Source organism: Acartia tonsa, chromosome 11 (assembly GCF_053477335.1).
Source record: "Acartia tonsa isolate MP-2025a chromosome 11, ASM5347733v1, whole genome shotgun sequence".
Lineage (NCBI taxonomy): Eukaryota > Metazoa > Arthropoda > Copepoda > Calanoida > Acartiidae > Acartia > Acartia tonsa.
In genome coordinates this window covers 5,293,386-5,315,085 of record NC_137270.1, presented here as the reverse complement: position 1 = coordinate 5,315,085, position 21,700 = coordinate 5,293,386, and the positions used below count along the sequence as shown (strand labels likewise).

Here is a 21,700-nt window from a genome sequence, read left to right as displayed (position 1 = left end):
TAATTGATTTTTTAAATTTATTTTCTCAGCTACTTATTAAAGTAAAAGAATAGAGGGGGAAGGGGTTAAACAACTGTATTTCCTAACCCTGTGGAAAATGTGCCGACTTTCAATTGGGTCTTTAATTATAAGCCAATAGCGTTGGAAATACTAACAGAGCCAAGTCGCTACAAAAGAGCAGAAAGCAATTTGCTAGCATACGAAAAAGGTGGATCCAGGTTATCAGTTATCTGGATTATATATCTATACTTATACTTTTATTAGCTACTTAATATTTTTTATATTTTTGCAGTATTGCAAGCATATCCCATTGGTATTAGTGGTATATAGACTAGTAGTGTACATAGGAATGTCAAATACTGCCTAACATAAATTTAAACAACACCATGAGGCAAGTTAATCTGTTATATCATAATAGTTATTAAACGCATTGTATTATTAACAGCTTTCCGCAGATAATAAAATAAATTAAAAATAAGATTAATAATAGTTTTGTTGGTCCCGAAGCCCCGGGCATATATTTTATGATTTTTATTTTAATATTCGTGTAAAAATGTCTGTAATACAATGATATACATGATTTTACAGTGTTGGTGAGAACTGGTTCTAATCTAGTGGATATTAATCGGTTTGGAAGCCATACTGAAATAATCAGTTAATTAATTAAAAGATGATTTTAGTGTTATTAAATGTGATACAAACAGTTTATATATATTTGAATATCAAAATAGATTTTGAGATGTTTTAGTTTCAAAAATAACAAAGAAGAAAAGAATCATATGACAACATTCATAAAAGCGAAGCTCTGAAATGGAAGGACAAACGAACATTAACACTTTAAGAGTGTCAGAACTGAATAAACTTAATACTAATGCATATGTCTATACAAAATTGTAAGTAAATTTGTTGCAAAATTGATTAAATACAAGTTGCTGTTTAAGGACATACTGACGTTTTTAGGACTTAATTATAGAGATGCTTTGCTTATAACACTTTACTTTGTTGTATAAGGAATCAGTATTCAAAAAATCAGATAAATAGGATAAATTTAACATTAAAAAATTTGTTGTCAAAAAAGTAAAACATCAGCTTGTTTTAAATTACCGTAAGGACTTTCTGGCAACGATTATAGAGTTTCTGCTCTTTCTAAGTCGTACATAACTATTATAGGAATTAGCATGCAACGTTTGAAATCGATAGGACAATTCTAACCTGTTTTAATTAACGAAAAGAGCTAACTGTAACGGACGTACGGACGGACCAACCCTAATTATAGAAAAGCGTTGCTTTTAAAAAATAATTAATGCGTAACCACTACTGGTCATACTGTTAATACAATATTAGTACACTAGCGGCTGCGCTCATATCATCTAGGAACCCTGTCTTTAAAAGGGTAGGATGGGGGGCAGACAAATAGCCTAAATCAATTCCTGGTTTAGATAATGAAATAGTATCATGTGTAGTATCGTATTACTGACAATTTTCTACGAATATTAAAATAAAATAGCCCTTGGGGATAATAAAACTGATTTTAAACTTTATTTTTATTTCATTTTAATATCCGCAGAAAGCTGTCAATAATACGGTGCGATAGATAACTATTTTATATCAGGTGGTGGCTTTTTATTTTGTCAACAGTATTCTGTGTTGAAAGAACAAGAGCTGGCCAACAGAGATGGAAAGGAAAGAATTACACAAAATATTTAAAAACTACAAAAAAAAGTATTATTATTAATTAACTTTTGTTCCTAATGTCCTATATAAAATCCGCTTATTAATTTAAAACGCTGAAGGAAAAAGCATTTTTTCTGTGAGCGATTTCTCTTTGGAGAGTGGTGGTACCCTCTCCTAAAATAGCTATAAACCTTAGTAGGATCTATGAGAAGCTACACTGTAAAGGTGAACCATATCGATTGAGCGGTTAGAAAGATCCTTCGGGACAGTCGGACATACACAGAGCCTGTTAGTTCTATATATGGATTATTGTAACTTTAAAGGTGGTGTAGAAGCATGCCACGTCCAGGCTGTAGAAAATATAAAAAAAAACGGCTAACCCTGAAGTATAGAAAGAATAAATGTTATAAGAATAGATGTATAACCCAGATAACCACCTGGACCCGGTATTTGGGACCTTTTTCGTGTCCTGGCATATTACTTTTGGCTCTTTTGTAGCCACTTGGCTGTGTTTATATTTACTATACTTTTGGCAATTAAAAGTCGGCACAGGGTCCACGGGGTGGGGACATACAGTTATTAAACCCCTTGCCCATCTAGTATTTTACTATAATATAGAAAGTGTAAATCTTTGGATGCTCAGGAGAAGACAAGAAATATTTAAGTGCCCAGTGTGACAAGTATTACCAGCCTGCCACAATCACACAGTGTATAGCACAATGCAAAAGACAAAGTAAGTAGATCATTTTCATGTCAATGGCTCCTAAAGATACTTTTTTGAGAGAGATGAATCTCTTTTTCTTATATTTAGAGCTAGGAACCGATCGAGTTGTCTTGGCCTTTACAGGGTTGCTTCCCTTAGGTCCCGGGAAGGTTTATAACTATTTTCTTGGGGGGTGGTACACCCCCAATCTCCCAAAAAATGAAAAATACCCCCCCTCCAAAAAAAAATTTTCTTTTTCTTTTTAAAACTAAAATTAAAATAGTGGGGTCGACTACCCCTCCCAAAGTCCCTAAAGGCTAGGGGCGAAACCGGTAGTATATATATATAGTTGTTGCTAATAAATCAGATGAATTTTCTGAAATATTTGATACTGTAATAAAGCTACCTGCCCTTTTGTTAACAATTAAATTACTCTATAAACAAATAGAACTTAAGGTCCAATGTGATTATAACATTTTGATAATCATGCAAAAGTTGCTAAAATATGTTAAATCTTCTTGTCCTCATTCATATGCTCTACACAAATCCAAAAGATTTATCTAGATTTTTTTTAAATCGAAAGGTGTGGCTAGGTTTTCATGTTAGTATTTTACATTAGGTTAGGTTATACTCGAAAAAGGATTGCCACGCAGGGTTAGAGCATCGTAGTGTTAGGATTCTTTGCAGGAGTTAGTCAAACCAAAAAAAAAGAGGGGGAGGTAGGGATTCCGTGCTCGCCATGCATTTTGAGGGGAAGTGCACCAATTCTTTCAAAATATTTTTTTCAGGCTGTAAGGCCTTTAGTATCCAGAAACGGATCCAGAAATGCTGTCTGGCGATTGAAAGTAGCGGAACCTCTCCTGTAAGCTCCTCAGATCCTTGGGATGTTTTTTATAGCCCCGTCACAACTGTTAATGAGGCTCGAACACCAGCTGTAAGTGTTTTTATAACAAGGACAATTATATCCATGAGTGGCACACTTTGACAAATACAGACAAAAACACTCTCTAATTTAGGACACTTTGAATAATAGAATATAATAAGTGTCCTAACGGGAGAAAAGTTCTTTTTTTAAAAACCTTTATGCAATTATAAAAAATGTTAGCATGTAAGTTTTTCTGTTTCTGAATATTTATCCTTGCTTTTTTGGTATAGATCAGGTCCTTCATTGTTGAGTTATATTGCTTATCAGAGCGGATCTGACAATAAGAAGCATTAAAGTAAAAGAATAGAGCGGGAAGAGGTTAAATAACTGTATGTCCATGTCCACAAGGTGGAGACCCTGTGCCGACCTTCAATTGGGTTTTTCAATATCAGCCAATAGCGTCAAAAATACTAAAATAATCAAGTCCCTACGCAAAAGCAGAAAGCAATTTGTTAACAGATGAAAAAAGGTCCCCATAACCGAAACCAGATAGTTGTCATCCAGCTAGGTTATACAATACATACATTTATACTTATACCTTTTTTGTTAATCCTATGAAAATGTTGTATAGGTACAAAACCCTGGTACACCCTAGCTTTCTGTCTGACAGTTTGAATAACAAATGGACAAACTGATGGACTGACTATGTGAATTATAGAGTAGATAATATTAATCCAATAATTTAAAAGAATAGGTGGGGTCTTTGAGCATCAGCTAATGGCATCGAAAATACTAAAACAAAGAGCAGAAAGCAATTTGCTAGCAGACAAAAAACCACTGGAACCAGATTGTTGTCTATGAATACTTCTTGTATAGGTTCAAACCCCTGGTACACCCCCATCCTTCTGCCCAGTGATCTTCAGAGATGATTGGGAAAAATTCTATAAAAATGTAACATCAGGTAAAAATATTATATTCTATCCCTTGTATTTCATACTTTTTAAAATGCCCTATTCATCTGATTTTTGGAATACTGATTCCTTGGACTATAAAGTACAATGTTAAAAGCGAGGCTTCTCTATAATCAAGTAAAAAGATGTAATATGTACTTAAACAGTATACTGTATATAAGCAGTCTGTAAGCATGGTCTGTAAATCTTCTGTAATTTTCCTTCTTTAAATATCCTTTTTTCTCCTCATTATTTTATGTTCTTCGGTACTTATGAATGCTGTCATCCTTGTTTGAAATAGATAAATTATTTGTTTTTTAGGAAAATGGACCTTGAGTCAGAGTTCTTTTGCTACAGCTCTTGATAATATGTTTGATGACGACCTCACAACTATTGGAGGGTAAAAACATTTTTAAAAACAATTAATAATAAATAGGAATGGTGAATATTTGGAGAAAAAAAACTTATAATAGTTATTTCTCGCATCCTCTACCACGTAGGTCTCTTCCTTGACCAGCAGCCGTCGTTCCTGGAGCACTAATTCATTGCGGTACAGCTGGCCCTCGAAGTGGACGTCCTCCCCTTCACAACCCACCCCCTCGGGGCTGTTGACGAGGGCGCCCACCATGTCGATGGTGAAGAACAGGGGATGGTTCAGCTGGAACGTCAGTGGCTGGGTCTTGCCTGGCAGCGTGTAGACTCGGTTCCTGGCCAGGTCTCGGCACGCTTCTGGGTCTATCTTGGTTGGCCTCATGAGGGTGGGGACCGAGGTCACCTTGAGGTGACCCCATACCCCACACCTGAATGTCCACTGGGACACGGTGAGCTGGCAACTGTACCCGGTTGTTTCCCTCACTTTGACCTGCTGCAGGACGTGCACTTCATGGCCCAGGGGCACCTCCTGGTGTAGGGGCTCCGTGTTACACATCTTTTCTTTATTGTAGGACGTAACATGGGTGGGGTTGGCACAGTCCCATCCCACCAGGACGTAGCTGGTTGTAGGCCACACGGCTGCCAGCAGGAGGCCCCACAGGACCATCCACCAATGGGAGAGGCTTCCAGGCAACCATCTACCTCGCACACGCGGCTGGGGATCTTCAGCTCTGGTCACGGCTGCTTCTTGTGGCTGGACACGGCTGGGCTGCTCCTGGCTAGATACAAGTTTCCATTGGGCGTTATCTTTGTGCGGCCGGGGCACCCCGATACCCTCCCCAATGACAGACTGGCAAGCGACTGGCGCTTGCCTGGGTGTCGGCTCCCCTAGCCCTAAGTGCTCCCTTCCCTGGTCCAAGGCATGCCCAGTGGCATGGGGCTGAAGTGCATGTGGCACAGGCTCGCCCTTACTCACTTCCCTCCCCTGCCCTAGGAACTCAGGTGCATGTGGCACAGGCAAGTCCTTATTTTCCCAAATTTCAATCTCCCCAGCCTCTGGTGCAGGGGGCACAGGCAAGGCTGGGGTTTTACAATAACTTGGATACAACACATTTAACAAATTCAACTTATCCTGGTGTTGGGCAGCTGGGTTCCTTCGGCTGGCAGGGGGCTCTGGATGGCATGTAGCTGGGCTCTCCCTGCAGGCTGGTGGCGCTGGCTGACTGGGGGTGACGGGTGTCACCCCTTCCTCTGGGACTGCTGGCTCGTTCCAGGGCTCAGGTCTCTCGGTGGCGGCGACGGTTGTCGCCCCAGACATCAGGTTGGAGGCTGGCTCGTTCCAGGATCCAGGTATCTCGGTGGCGGCGACGGTTGTCGCCCCAGACATCAGGTTGGAGGCTGGCTCGTTCCAGGATCCAGGTATCTCGGTGGCGGCGACGGTTGTCGCCCCAGGCACCAGGTGGGAGGCGCTGGATAGCACCCCCCCGTCATCCCAGGTGGCGACGCCGGGTGGCGTCCCATACATCGATGCTGAGGCGCTGGCTAGCGCCTCCTTCCTCTCTCGTTCAGCGGCCGCCAGGGCCTCCCCGTACACCGTCTCAGGGACGCTGGGTAGCGCCCCTCCACTCTTGCTGGGTAGGCTCAGTCGGGCAGGTTCCATCATGTTGAGGCTAAAAGGCTGGGGCCTCAGAATCTCTGGCTCGGCGATGTTGTTGGGTTGTATCAGCTCTGGCCCCAGGTGGTTGAGGCTGAAGCCTAGGCCAACCCGGTTGGGTTCAGCCGCGCCGCCCAGTACGTTGATCCTAGCTGGGACAGTCCCAAACTGCGGCATCCCATCGGCTCGGTCCGCAGCTTTGGGGGCGGCTGCTTGCTGCGGTGGTGCTGGGGGCGCGCTCCCTTCCATGTGGGCCACTCTGCTGGGCTTCCCTGGAGGGGCGCCCTTGTCGGCGGTGCGCCTGCGGCTGGCTACCTGGGCCCAGTCAGCTCTACAATCGGCCGCCGTGTGACCGTCATAGTGGCAACGCTCGCACTTGGCAGAACGGTCACGGCGTGGCTGGGTGCGTCTCTCCTCTAGGCTAACTTCCACAGGCGTTGGGCAGTCTCGAGCTCGGTGGCCTCTCCCCTGGCAGCGGAAGCAGCGACCTGGAACCTTGTCATCTGGAGCGACCTTCCCCATCTGGTGGAGACCCGGAGCCAAGGCGCCAATCTCCATTGGCTCCGAATCATCATACTGGGGCAACTGGATGCTGGCGGATCCAGTCAGCCCGTCAGTAGAGTCCACTAGGCACACACCTTCTTTCAGTTGCTTTGTGATCATGGTGACGGTAAACATGGCCTTACGAGTGTACTCAGGTACACTCGTAATTTCATGTCCCAATATGATGCGTTTTACATTGGCGTTACGAATTCCACGATTTAATTCGTCCACCAACAACTCAAGATCCTCATGGCTGTAGGCGTCCCGATACAGGGCACATTTAGTGGATATGTACGCCTGTATCGGTTCTGTCGAGTGTTGCTTGTAATCCCTAAACGCTTGTTTAAGCGTTTGGGATTCAAAAGCAGGACGAAATAGCATTTCACACTCGGCCTTGACCTGCTCGTAGGTCAAGGCTTGGCCTGCCTCGCCAAACAGATGGGACGCCATTTCCGCCGCTTGCCCTACCAGTGACAGTAGGAGGGCGTTGCGGCGGTTGAGGGAATCATGAGGTGGCACGCGGTAAGCCGCCCATGACATCTCGAGTCTGCGGATATGTGACGACCAGGATTGCTTGGGCGGCCCTCTATACTCTGGCAGATTGCTCAGCATCAGCTTGCGGTACTCGGCTGGGGCCGGCTGAGGGTCATCCTGGAGCCATCCTGGGGCTTGATCACCTCCTGGGGCTTGCGGCTGGTCCATCGGGTCAACGGTTCAACGGCGGGGCACAAAGTTATACAGTACTAAAATTGAATGGTTTGTCACTTGAGGCTTTCTAGCCTAACAGCCAACACTGTTTGTATCACTAGGTTGGTAGTTTAGTTGCAAAGGTATAACTTAGCTGTACTTATCACTAGTTAGGTGCTGAGGTTGTAGGGTAGGCTGGTAGGGGTAGATAGATGTTGAGGGTCTGAACTGCTGTCAGGAACTGATTGGGTTTTCCTTTATCACACTGGGGCTAGAAGGAGAGAAGCTTGTAATTCTTTATTTGCTCAAAATACCCCTGTTAAATGCTATGGAGTAGCTCCGCTCCGGTGTGTGTGTGTGTGTGTGTGTGTGCGTGAAATCTCCTGTCCTTGCAACGCGCGTACGCACCGTCAAATCCGCGCACACGGGGAAAACGCGCACCTATCCCTCAACTCGCTCTCTCATTGGTCCGCTTTGTCCGTTGAATTTATGATATTTTCCGCACTTTGTTGCGCTACCCGTGAATGGCGCTCTGTGTTCCCAGCCGCTAGCCCCACACTACAGACGGACTTAGTCTAGTGTGGGTAAGGAGGGGGAAGCGCGTGAGGGGACGGGGGTAACTCCGTCCGTTCCCCCTGTGAGGGAGGGGGGTAACTGTGTGCTGGTGTAATAGTGCCTTTTCTTCTTAATCCTAGGCTTATCTATTATATCACCCTGATTGTATTTGCCTTCAATGGAGAGGGGCTCCTCCCTTTCCCTTGGAATAAGGGGTGTATTGTTGTTGTGCTGTAGGCTTGAGGTGATTTGATTGTATATCAGGGTCTTTATTATATTACATCTAGCTTCTATTTTTGTCCTTATCACAATTGCATAACAGATTTGTTTACTAACCCTGTTCTATTTTTAGCTGTTATCACAATACACAATAAATCCAAGCCTGTTCTATTTTTAGCTTTATCACAACACAACAATTTGTTTGCCAAGCTTTGCTCATAAATCTATTGTTTAGCCATCACACCAGGGTGGTAAACCCTGCAATGTGACATAATATCTGTTTTTCTAGATGGGTGGCTGCGTTGTAGCCTCTCAGGATACTTGGAGTTGACGTAGTTTTTCTCTGTTCTGGTGCACTACACTCGTATGTTGGCTCGCAGCTTGCAGCTATGTGGCGTGTTTCAGCCTATCGGCGGCAGGGAATGTCCCGTCCTGCTAGCGCCGCTGATCCAAATCCGGCTGATGGCGGCAGGGAATGTCCCGTCCTGCTAGCGCCACTGGTTCGGATCCTGCTATTTCTTGCAGTAAAGTTGGCCTATTTTCAGCCGTTTACACTTATTTGGCTTGTTTCAGCCGGTCCGCAGGCCTGTTTCAGCCCTTTGGCGCTCAATTCTCCGCTAGATATCGGCGCTGCTCGCGGTTCTTCGTCAAATTTCGCTGTCTCGCTTCCACAACTGCCGGATGCAGAGTTAAACTTTGCTGTCCAGGGTGGGTAATTCAGGTTGCTTGCGTCAGTTTTGCCAGTTTCACTGCTGGGAGTACCTTAGCCTCAGATGCGCGTCTGCTCTACACTTGTGGTTCGCCGTAATCTCACACAGCTGACACCAAAAGTTGTGGTATCCGCCGAGGATAAATGGCAGACACCGGAGTTCAATTAGATTACGGCAGTGTGACAGACGTGGACACCTTACTATAGAGAAGCTACGCTTCTCTAGCATTCACTAGATAATGATCAACATCTATTTCAGTTGTCACTTTATTGAAGGTTTAAAGGATACTAAAGCTATATACAACAAACAATGAATACATGGATAGGAATAAATAATCATAACATAAAAGCATTATAACACATATACAATAGTCAGTTTGGGCAATAATGATCCCCCATCCCTGGAAAGGGTGGGGGAGAATTAAGAATACAGTTAACCATAATAAACATGACAGATTCAATCATTAATTTTGAGCATAGGGAGGGGGTCGTCAGACCCCTTCCCCAGGACTCGGGGGAGGGCCATTGACCCTCCACCGAACCCCAATTCAGGGGTGCCATAGGCATGGCTCACGGTTGCCGAATACCACAAATACAAGAAATAAAATATAAAATTTATATTTTCATTACAGGACAGGCAGTGCAGTAAATGCATGGATATTAATTGATTTCAAGAAACCATTCCGTCTAACATCACTTTGGATAACATCTGGCGATACTTCTATTCAACAGCTTGATGTAAGGTAAGGATATTTTTTTAAAGGTAACAAGATAGAAAAATTGCTGGCAACAGACTTTCTTTCCCTTTACCTTTAACATTAATTTTGATATTATTACGTTTAACTATTTGGATAACAGCTGCTACAACAGCTAGATGCAAGGTAATGATATTTTTTCTTCGAGGTAATAAGCAAGAAAGATAGCATTTTTCTGACATCCAATTTTTTGTGTATTAGATTTTATATTGACTTAATATTCTGATCATCTTATGTTTGAATAACAGCTATCGCAAATACAGCTACAACTGTTAATACTATTTTAATTATTATTTTAGTATTCGTGAAAATTGAATTTTTTAGTATAGCAAAGAACTGGTTATAATCCGTTTTAAAGCCATACTGGAAAGAATATTTTATTTCTGAATAGCAATGCAACTCTTTTGTTATGAGGAATTGTTTGGCCTTTTTTTGTAAATATTTGAGAATTGATTTTATGAATGCTGCTACCCTTGTTCAAAAATAGTCATAAAAGTGATCTTTTTCCACTGAATTTTTTTACATAATTTACTGATGCATTTGAGAGATCTAGGTCAGTGACTTTATAACTGAGAGGGAGGGAACATTGGGCTGTTTATAACATTAGTCCCAAAAGTTTTTTTAAAACGTTTTTCTAATTGTTGGTTTAACGACTTAACCTATTAAAATGAATTTTAATAGGTTGGTTCATGGAGTTAAGTTTCTAGACGTTTTAACCACTAATTGTAATTTACATGAGGAGTTATTTTATGTATCTTCATTGGAGATGTACATCAATTCATCACCCATTGACTTATACTTTTAGATCCCTGATTTTTAAACAGGGATTCAGGGATGTGATGGTAGAGGATTTAAGTTTCTTAATCATAAAATGCTACTTTTAAGGGGAAAGAAAAGTTGTAGATTGAATTAACCCATTTGTTCTTTCTATCTTTGAATGCACCCATAAATCGAATTAAAATTTGAGTAACTCTAAAGTAAATATGTATAAAGGTGTCAGAATTGAATAGAAATAGGTTGAATTAAGGATTATTTATGATTCTTTGTGTGACATTTTTATTATTTTGCTGGGAATAAGTCAGATATGTAGATGAATATCTTTAGAGGCTGAAGGGCTGGCCCTGCAGCTATTTTCCCACAGCATAAGAACCCTTCCAGTGGCGTGCACAGAATAGTTATTTCTCGCATCGTATTATAAACGGCTTTCCGCGGATATAGAATGTACAGTTAAAAGATTAAAACTAGTTTTTTAGCCCCGTGGTGCCGAAGGCACTGGCTAAAAAAACTGGTTTTAATCTTTTGATTGTAAAATTTTTATATTCGTAGAAAGCTGTATATAATACGATGCTAGACATAGTTTTTTCGTATGGATGAGAACCGGTTCCTATCCACCGGATTCGAATGAAAACGAGAAAATCATATACATGTTATACACACTTATAACTTTGTCCCTTTGTGATTATTTTTTTATATTCCTATTGTGATTTTCATTATCTTTTGTTTGCCACACATCTCCCCTTTAGACGCACAGGAAATTCCTAGGTCTCGCACGTTTTCTCTAGCCGTGCTTCCTTTATTTATAGGCCATGGCAATTCTAAATTTTTTTCTCAAGCCTTTTTTCATATATCCTACTTAATTCCTTTGTAGGCATATCACCCAAGGATCTTAAGGAGTAAGACTATACATGTGAGTACATCCCCAATTATGATAAACTGAATTATCACTTTTATAAAATAAAATAATTGTTTAAAAAGTTTAGACACTGCTATTTATTTTTTATAAACCAATCAAAATTTTTTTTTAAGAATCCCCAACGTTTTTATGCTAAAAAATGAGAGAATATTTTTTATGAAATTTTGGGGCCAGTATGATTCATAGTTCAATGACCTTTCCATCCATGAATATCGCCGCAAAATTTTTCAAACATCAAGTTTATTTATAGCTTTGAGAAATACTTCAAAGAATAATTTATCGAAAGCAAAGTTTGTTCTAAAAATTAAGTTTGTCCTCGGTACTGCAGAACGGACATGTAAATATAATTACAAATTAATACTCATAGTAAAATCATAAAAAAATATACATCCAATTTTTATGATAAACAAGGATGACAACACCCCTAAAAGTGAAGCTCTGAAACGGTAGGACAAACGAACATTAACACTTGTAGAGTGTCAGAACTTAATAAGCAAAATATATATTGTGCGTAAATTTGTTTAAAAACTGTTAAATACAAGATAAGGACATACTTTTCAGGACTTGATTATAGAAATGCTTTGCTTATAATATTGTAATTTGTTGTCCTAGGAATTAGTATTTAAAAATCAGTTAAATAGCATAATTTTATCACATAACAATTAGTTGCTAAAAAAGTTTAATGGGTTTAAGTGGTTATTCCTAGGACAACTAGGCGTGGTGATATTTTCTTATCCGCTGGCTCAACAACTTTGAAACTATACTGAATTTTGATCGTTTTGTTCATTCAGCTGAGTGTTCAAATATTTCAACCACTGATTGGAATCTGCAAAAGGGATAATTTTTTGTGTTATCGGGGATGTACAATTAGATGTACATTATAATTGTTACAATTACGAATTAGGAAATTACATCCAGGACTGATGAATAATAATTTGTTTGTTAATTAATACTGTCATTTACAAAGGAAAAATACGTTGCTATGCTCTGGGATAAAGTAATGTGTAAAGAAATTTTTTATGCGCTTTCAGACAAATTACTTGGTTTAGCAGATACCCAGGACGCGGCTTTAGCCTTCAAATAGTGTTTTAGATATGAAATAGTCATCGTATTATAGACAGCTTTCCTTGGATATTGAAATGAAAGATTGAAACCAGTTTTGTTATCCGCGAGGGAACCAAGGCATGGTCTAACAAAACTGTTTTTTATTTTATGATTTTATTGAAATAAACGTGGAAAATTTCTATAGTTCGATTCTATACATGATTTTTCTATATGGTTGATAACCGGTTCTAATTCACTGGATATTAATCGGTTTCCAAGCCAGACTGGAATTTATATATTAATATCCATTAAGCTCTGACAAATATAACAAATAAATATATTTTATATTTTCAGGATTGGCGATACTAAAATATCTGGTACTTCATATTTCACTTTAAATACAAGGTAAAATAAAATAAACAGCCTTGGGTTCGAATCTTGGCCCAACACTAAGTCATAACTAAAGACGATAAAAAAAAGGTTCTTACTGCTGCTATGTCAGGTGCACGATAAAAGAGAAGTGGAATGATTTTACCAAAAACAGATGCTCTATTCAAAATCATCTACAGTTACAGGACTAACAAACAAAGGTCGTGCAATCAGAGGATAGGTTTTTGCTACGTAACCATTCACTTTGGTTAGCAATTTTGGGTTCAGAAATATTTTAAAGTAATTCAGGTTCTAATGATATTAATTACGAATTAAACCTAATGGCATTTTCACTTAAATCTTGGGTTTGTATAATAGCAGCTTAAAGGTTTGACATACAAACAAGGATTACAAAATCCAAAGTATCGAAACATAAAAATAAAGATAGAAAAATGGGAAAAATTATAGTAGATGTTGAGTTGTCTTTAAATGGTAAAATGAGCATCTTTAGATCACGAAACCTTTTAAAAGTAAATATTTTTTCTTTTAGAGAAGATAGACGGAAAAAGTCGTGGTAATTTTCAATGAAAAGTTCAGCCATCTATGATAAAATCACATTTTCCATTTAGTGTTAGGGACTAACTAATTTACGGACAGACAACGTCAATTGCAGAGTATCTTCATTATCATAAGAAATCATTATCATAAAACATATAATAAAATTATTGAAATAATTTAATTATTTTAGGTGCAATTCTTTCAAGAAACAAACATTGGCAGAAAATGAGGTAATTTTTATCAAAACTTTTCATCTAGCATTAAAATAAATGTTTGTTTTTTAAAGTTTTTAAATTGGATGTATACAATGTACGAGTTTCTTTTTGGGTGAAGCTACTCTATAATTTAAAATATCCTTCCATCAATTTGTCAGTAAGATACGGTTAGCTCAAAATGTAAGTTTCTCGATGGACGTTAAAGTTCTTGTTAATGCGATTTTAGTTTTCTTCTGGGATTGAAATTCATGTCTTCTGTAAAAAAAATGTGTGTAGGAAGGGGGGGGGGGGGTTGTACAACAATATACTCTATCTTCCTTGTACTAATTAGTAAAATTAATATCCTAAAAAATCTAAAGTTACACATTTTCCTAGAAATTTGTCTTATTACAAATATTAATATTCATAATGTGAATAATACAAGAAGCTATAAATCCAAAAATATAATCTTGTGTAGATTTTCAAAAAGGTATCATTGAATTTTTCTAAAAATCTACATTCCAAGGACGTACAGGCTTTTTACTTTAATTTGCCTCCATGAACATTTTCACTATAGGTTGGGGGGGGGGGGGGGAGAGGGGGTAGGTTGAGGAAGGATGTGATAATATTATGATTGCTTATGGGTTGGGCAAGCTGTAGTTTTTATATAACATTAACAATGTCTATAATCGCTATGCAAACAAACCAGGGATGACATTTGGCTGTTTATTACACTAGTCTCTAAAGTTTTATAATAACGTTTTCTTATTCGTTGGCTAAACAACTCAGGGAACGTTTATTAAATTTAGATTGGTTTGTTTATAACCCTTAACGGTCGGGTGGGGGGGGGGGGCGTTGAACGCCCCCCCACCCGCTTTTTTCTATCTCATTTTCTGTGTGTGAAAGATAAAGAGCCCAAACTGCTTGACTTTTTAAGTATGGGTATGACACATAACTGAGAGTTGGAATTTTTTGAATATCTCCATCCTGGCAGGCACAGAATGCCAGCAAACCTGGCAGGGTCATCCAGGTAAAGAACAAAAATTTGTTTTTGATTTAAACAAAGCATTTTATCTTACCAAAATACTAAAATATCCTCTAGTAGTACATCCTCATATTAAATACAGGTGTTCAAGTTAATTTCAGGTTCCAGGTATAATCCTGCAGGTCCTGATCCTCCAGGTCTCCAGAAATCTTTAGAATGCTCCTGTGGCCGCAATTTATGACTTAGAGACTTCAAATTTTAAACTTAAGCTTTTCTTACATGTCTACATAATGTATTAAAATTTCATAAAGATCCGCCGCCGTTTTCCCGCCGACCGCCGACTGCGGCGGCTGGCAGCTGCCAAGTACAGCTGCGGCCGCTAAAACTTATGTTGTGATATTTCAAATATAAAATTTAAATAAAATAAACATTTTCTGCAAAAAAAAATTTTCTTCTAGCTTTAAAAATAAAAAAATTACAGCCGTTTGAAATTTTTAAGTAAAAAAGGACCTAAAAACAAAGGTTGTTAAATAAAAGGGTGAAGGAAGCGGAAATTGACCTTGACTTACTTAAGGTCGGAAATTCACCATAACACAGGGGACTTGCACAAAAAAATTTAGCCCTCTAGCTCTAATAGGAACTGAGATAATGAGGGGGGCGTTGAACGCCCCCCCCCCCCCCGACTGATTAAGGTGCGGCAAGGGGCCCGACTGTTAAGGGTTAAGTTTAGTGTCCGCTTTAACCACCAATTGTTATCTACAGAAGGGGAAATTTTGCGTGTCATCATTGGTTATGTCCCTTTAAATCACCTCAAACTAACAAATATAAAGAGATTTTTGAAATATTTTTATCAATAAATCTAATAAACTGTAAAAAGTTAAACAATAACTTTTCCGTAGTAGTGGGATATAATATTAAAATTGTCAGCATTTTCTTGTAAATAAAAGTGTTCTTTTTTACAGAAAGGGCCAGAAAAATGCTCATGTAGTTTCTTTTAAGGTCGAAGACAGATAAATATATAAAGTTTTTTTTATTTGAAATACTTAAAACTAAACAAGCAAACTATTGTTATTGTAGCTGTGTTACTGTTTAGTGCCCTAGAAAAATGGGGAAAGATGTCACAGCTTTTGGCCTGCCTATTCTATTGATGTCATAGTAGAGGGAAATAGAAAGGGAATGGGGAAAGAAACCCCCTAGAAAAGACATGGGTTATAGTGGTATCTGACGTTAATAGAAAAGGTAGGCCAAAAGCAGTGACATCTATCCCCATTTGGTTAGGGCACTATAGACAGCTACTGTTGATATGAAAAAAAGGCTTCTATCTGAGCACTTTATACCGAATAAGAGTTGCTCTGGTAAAGTTATGTTAGCCATTTGCAAGTAAAATTTTATAAGGGTATGCGAGAATCTCCCACAATCTCCAAGTATAGTATATCCACTATTTCCCAGAGAAGTAGGACGAATGGTTACGAACCCAACATGTAAAATCCTCAGAATAAAAAACTCAAGGCATCAAACTTTTAAATGTATTCAATGTTTCGAGGGCAAAACTGCCCTCATCATCAGGAACTAAACAAAAAAAATAGCAATTAAAATTTATCAGAGAAGGGCCAATGGGCTAGTAATTACACTAGTCCCCAAAGTTTTATAATAACGTCTTATTTTTCTTTGGCTAAATAACTTTGGAGACTCTAGTGAATTTTGATTGGCTGTTTCATTAAGTTGAGTGTTCAAACTTGTCAACCACTAATTTTAATCTACACTAGAAGTAATTTTATGTATCATCATTGGGAATGTACATCATTTAATCTATCTTTTGCTTATCCCTTTAGATCCCTGATAATTAACCATGTGTTTTCTAGAAAATCTATATGACATGTAGCAATCCGCGTGGCGTCAAAGGACAGTATCTATCTATTCAACAAATAGCACCGTAAGTACATTTTATTAACAAGGATGACAACATTCAAAAAGCGAAGCTATGAGATGGTAGGACAAAAAAACATTAACACTTGTAGAGAACTAAATAATCTGAATATAAATGTATATATTAGCGAAACAAATTTTTTGAAAACTGCTTAAATACAGAATATTGTTTTAGGACATGCTAAGATTTTTAGGACTTGATTATAGAGATGCCTCGCTTATAACATTGTACTTTGTTGTCCTAGGAATCAGTATTCCTAACTACTACATGAATCACCATACAAAGTTTGGAATCGATAGGACAATTCTAACCTGTTTAAATTAACGAAAAAAGCTTACTATTCGTGACGTACGGACGTATGGAAAGACCCAAATTATAGAAAAGCTTCGCTTTTAACAAGGACAATTATATCTATTAGCAGCGCAGCATTACAAGTTAGCAAGATTAAATAGAGCAGTAAACGAAACAGGAGGTTGATATTTCAATGAAATAATGGTTGTTAAATTAAATAATCTAGAAAAATAAATACTAAAAAATCACGAAACCTTGTAATCAGAATTATTTTATGTTCCTACTTAGTACTTACGACAGACATATAGACTAGACTATAAAAATTGGAAAGATTTTTAATCAATATAATAGATTTGAAATCTGCATAAAATTTTAAGGATTTTTTATAAAATTCGTTTTTTATATAATTCTTTATTTAAAGGCGCAAATACGATTTAAGTTAATAAATTTTGACCAATAGGATAGCTGGATTGGAAACTACCTACGCTCTAATTGGTTGAATGATGTACGTCACTTAAGCTTCTCCAATCAGAGCGCAGATAGTTTTCAATCCACCAATCACAGATCTCAAAATTATTTAACTTAATTTGTATTTGCGCCTTTAAATAAAGAATTATGAAAAAAACTAATTTTATAAAAATCCTTAAGATTTTATGCAGATTTCAAATCTATTATATTGATTAAAAATCTTTCCAACTTTTATAGTCTAATATAGACAGATGATTATAATTTATTATGAAGTTTTCTTTTTTAGTGATTTTTTAATATGTGTGATAATTATAAATATCATATACCTAAAAATGTAAGAATCAAACAATTTTAGATAATAAAAAAAAAACATATTTCTTGAATTTAAATATGAAATGACGTTCATGTTTTGTTAAAAATGCTTATTCATAATTCTTAAAGAAAAAAGTTATTTATAACATACTTTATAGTTTTTTACTAGGTCTTTGTTATTGAATTTATTCTCTAAAAATTCTATTGATAGTTTATATTCGTAGCAGCGGCTACGCCCTCAGAAATGTGGGAGGGGGTAAAGTCGACCCACCTCCATCTTAAATTTTAGTTCTGAAAAGAAGAAGTATTTATTTTCTTTTGGTTGGGGGGGATAATTTTTTATTGGGAGGGTTGATATACTTTTAACCAAAATAGCTATAAACCTTCCCAGGACCCCTGAGAACCTTAATTCTTAAGGAGAATCAGACAGACAAAGATCCTGTTACTTTATTATTGTTACTTAAATTTTGTACAGTCAAAATTATAAATAAGAATAGTAAAAGCATTGCATATTATGAAACAATGGAATGTTATAATTTTAAAAATAAATTCAGACAACTACACTGCATAAGTGATGGAGACCTTTTTGTCTGCTAACAAATTGCTTTGCTTTTGTAGCGAATAGGCTGTGTTTATAATTTTGACGCTATTGACTAATATCTAAAGTCAGTTCAGGGTCCCCACCCAGTGGGTAAAAGCACATAAACCTCGTGGCCCCTCTGTTATTTTACTTTAATAGCCCAAGCTTAATTTAGATGAGAAACAAATGAAGATAATAAGGACAAATAATCTAATCAAAGGCATGCTATTTTATCTTTAAAGTAAAGCCTTCTCTTGCCTCTTAGATCAAACGTAGATGAACTCTTCTTTTACTTCAAAAAGTTAAAACAGTGCATTAAGTTTAAACATAAATGTTATTGATTATTAATTTATCAAAATACTAGCGGCTACGTACCCCTAGAGGCCTCTAGGGGCACGTGAGGAGGGGATAGTTGAATTCGATAACCCAATCATTAAATCTTGATAAAAATGAAAAAATATAAAAAATTGGGGCGGGAGGGTAGTGGAGTTTGCCACCCACGCCCCCTCAACATTTTAAATCTTAGTCTAAATAAAATATATTTTTATTTTGAGGGAGGGGTAATTTTTTTATGGGTGATTACTCTTAGGAGGGCGGGAGGTACCCTCCCCCAAAATAGCTATAAACCTTTATAGAACCTATGAGAAACTACCCTGTATAGGAGAACTATATCGGTTCTGAAGTTAGCGAAATCCTTCGGTACAAACAGACAGATAGACAAACAGATAGACATCCTGATACTTTATTATAAAGATTTTTAGAAATCTAATTGGAAAACTTTTTAGAACTGCAAATCCGTTGAAGATAGCAGAACTTCAAGTGCAAGGTTTTGCCAGGTAAACTATTTCTAGTTGGGCTGGTAGTGACTAAAACTATTTCTAGTTTGGCTGGCAGTGGCAGAACTATACCTGGCAGAGCTATACCTAGCAGCGCTATACCTAGCAGGACTATGCATTGCAGGACTACACCTGGCAGGACTATACCTGGCAGGACTATACCTGGCAGGACTGTACCTGGCAGTACTATACCTGGAACTGCTTATCCAGCTATAGCTTAATAGATCAAACAAATCCATTTTTCATGATTGAAAAGAGCTTGATTATATTTTATCAATTAGATTTGACCAAGCAACAGTAAGTAGGACTTACCTAATTTAACTAACTATAAGTTGAACTTTTTAAAACATTAAGGAATCGGCTATTTTATGTACAAAAATTTCTAATGATATATCAAAATAATTGAGATATATTTTTTCTTCATATTAAAGAAGAAAAGCTACTAGTCTATTTGTATTATGCGTCCAATGTTTTTTTTATTCTGCCAAAACATTAATAATATGAATTTTCTACAAGAAGATAATTGAAATGTACACCTTTACAAAGAAATCAATAGTGTACTGATGATTAATATTAATTAAGATAAATATAACAAACATTAAGAAGTTCTTTGTTCTAAAATAACATTAATCAAAAAAACTTCTTATTTATGATATTTTGTTTCTTTATTTTTCAAAGTATTTGCTACTAATGGTTGTAAACTTTCCTCTTTTTCAGAGTATGTGATTCAACTGCGGATTTTTAAGAACCAACTGACCATCAAACTTATACCAAAGACTAAAAATTATTTTTTTATATAAATTTCAATAAATCAAAATTTTTAATTAATATTAAATTTAAATATTTAATTATTAATTTATTGTTGTTTTTATTCCTTTTTTACCAATTTAATTATTATTTCGTATTTTATATTTTTAAAATTCTAAAATTTTATTTAATCTTTAAAAATTGAACAAAGCCAAACGGTGATGGTACTATTGATTACAGATGATACATTATTATATTTTAACTTCTTCATAAATAAAATTGTGAAATCATAATACTTCATCAGTTCTTTATGCTCGTATAATTAGATCAGAGGTGTATTCTTTTTAAAAAATTAGGGTCGCTGTCTCACCAAATTTGGTTTTGTGAAAAATCCTCCAAAATAAAAAAATCTACAAAAAAAAAACAATTTTGGTGTGGCAGCGATGCTACGACCCAAATTTGTATAAAGAATCCACCTTTAATTATTCTAATTATCCGGATATTAATCGGTTTCGAAGCGATACGTAAAAGTTCTTTAGTTATGTATGAAAGAAAAACAGAGAAAATAAGGGAGAGAAATAAAGAAACAAAAAGAGAGGGAGAGATGGCGAGAGAGAGAGAGAGAGAGAGAGAGAGTGAGAGAGAGAGAGAGAGAGAGAGAGAGAGAGAGAGAGAGAGAAAGAGAGAGAGGGAGAGAGAAAGGGGGAGAGAGAAAGAAGAAGAGAGAGAGTGGGAGAGAAATAAAGAGATTTAGAAAAAAAACCGAGAATCATTTACGGAACCAAGAAAGGTAAGAGAAAATTATCGCTGTTACTTCAAAGATACGAAAAAAATTAAAATAGCAGATATAAGGTTTTTCTTATTCATTGGCTTAACAACTTTTAGGAATTTTCTGGTTGCTTATTAAGTTTAGTGCCTAAACGTTTAAACTACTAATTGCATTCTACAGAAGGGCTAATTTTGTGTATCAACATTCTGGATGTACATCAATTTAACGGCCATTGTCTTATCCCTTCAGTATTGCGCTAGTAAAGTAACCTTTTTAGCTTCTCTAAGATACAGATATTAAAGGTTTATTTGAGTTTCTTATTGTTGCTGACATACTTATGCACATAATTGTTCTTGTTGAATAAAAAGAAAATATTATTTGCTAAAATATATCTGCAACATTATGGACACACCATACAATGTGTCCAGAAGGGCCCAACGGCCGGCTAACCTCCGTTGCGTTGGGGAGAAATCTGGCAAATTTTCATCTACTCACTCTACCAGTCAAATAACTGACTTTAACCTTTCGTGGACACCTAAACATATGAATGGAGGTGTGACATTTTTTGGTGATTTTTGTGATTTTATTTAAGACATAAAAAAAGTGTAACTATTATCAATTTTTGTGAATCTTGATTTTTTTTATAAATTTTACAAATAATTTGTTTAGACTTGTTTTAAAAAATTTTACCTTGTTACAACTAAATGTGATAACCGTTTATCCATACTTCTTAGGTATATAAAAATTAAAACATCTTTCAATAAGTTTTTGGGCCTTTTTTGTCAAGTTACTTCGAATATACATTCGGATAAAAATGCGCATTCTTTATATATTATTTAGTTGCAAATGACATACTAAAATAATTTAAATTAATAAGGAATTTATAAATGTTTTACCCAATGCCTAATCCATTATTTTTTGTTTGTTTTAATGTTACTTTATATTAGCGGCGAAGCTACCCTATAGTTCGAAATTTACGTTTCTTTGGAACAATTAGGGGATAAACATTATTTTTAGCTCCTATTTAAGCTAGAAGGCTGATTTTTGTTTTAAAGTCCCCATTAATACGCCCCTAGAGACCTCTAGGGGCCCTATGGGGGAAAAGTCGACCCATCCCACTTTTAATTGTAGTTTTAAAAATTAAAGTTAAAAAAAGCTACCCTGTTAAGGAGAACCATAATGGTTCAGTGGTCAGCGAGATTTTTCGGTATACAAACACACATACACACACACACACTTAC

At 37.0% G+C, this 21,700-nt stretch overlaps 1 protein-coding gene across 1 annotated transcript; it reads left to right on the top strand.

The window, feature by feature from the left end:
- Positions 1–290: 290 nt before the first annotated feature.
- LOC145331925 (uncharacterized) lies at positions 291–19,983 on the top strand. The gene is made up of 12 exons (XM_080176800.1): positions 291–391; positions 1,613–1,685; positions 2,320–2,407; positions 3,166–3,311; positions 4,119–4,203; positions 4,514–4,592; positions 9,564–9,674; positions 12,778–12,828; positions 13,541–13,580; positions 16,392–16,462; positions 18,893–18,943; positions 19,661–19,983. The coding sequence occupies exons 1-12, from the start codon at positions 387–389 to the stop codon at positions 19,686–19,688; spliced, it is 828 nt and encodes a 275-aa protein (XP_080032926.1). The 5' UTR covers positions 291–386; the 3' UTR covers positions 19,689–19,983.
- The last annotated feature ends 1,717 nt before the right edge of the window (positions 19,984–21,700 follow it).

Bases quoted from the DNA above. Each gene is read 5' to 3' on its own strand.
- LOC145331925 (XM_080176800.1), top strand. The intron at 9,675-12,777 runs GTAAGGATATTT...TTATATTTTCAG, and splicing joins ATTCAACAGCTTGATGTAAG to GATTGGCGATACTAAAATAT. The intron at 16,463-18,892 runs GTAAGTACATTT...AAAACTTTTTAG, and splicing joins TCTATTCAACAAATAGCACC to AACTGCAAATCCGTTGAAGA.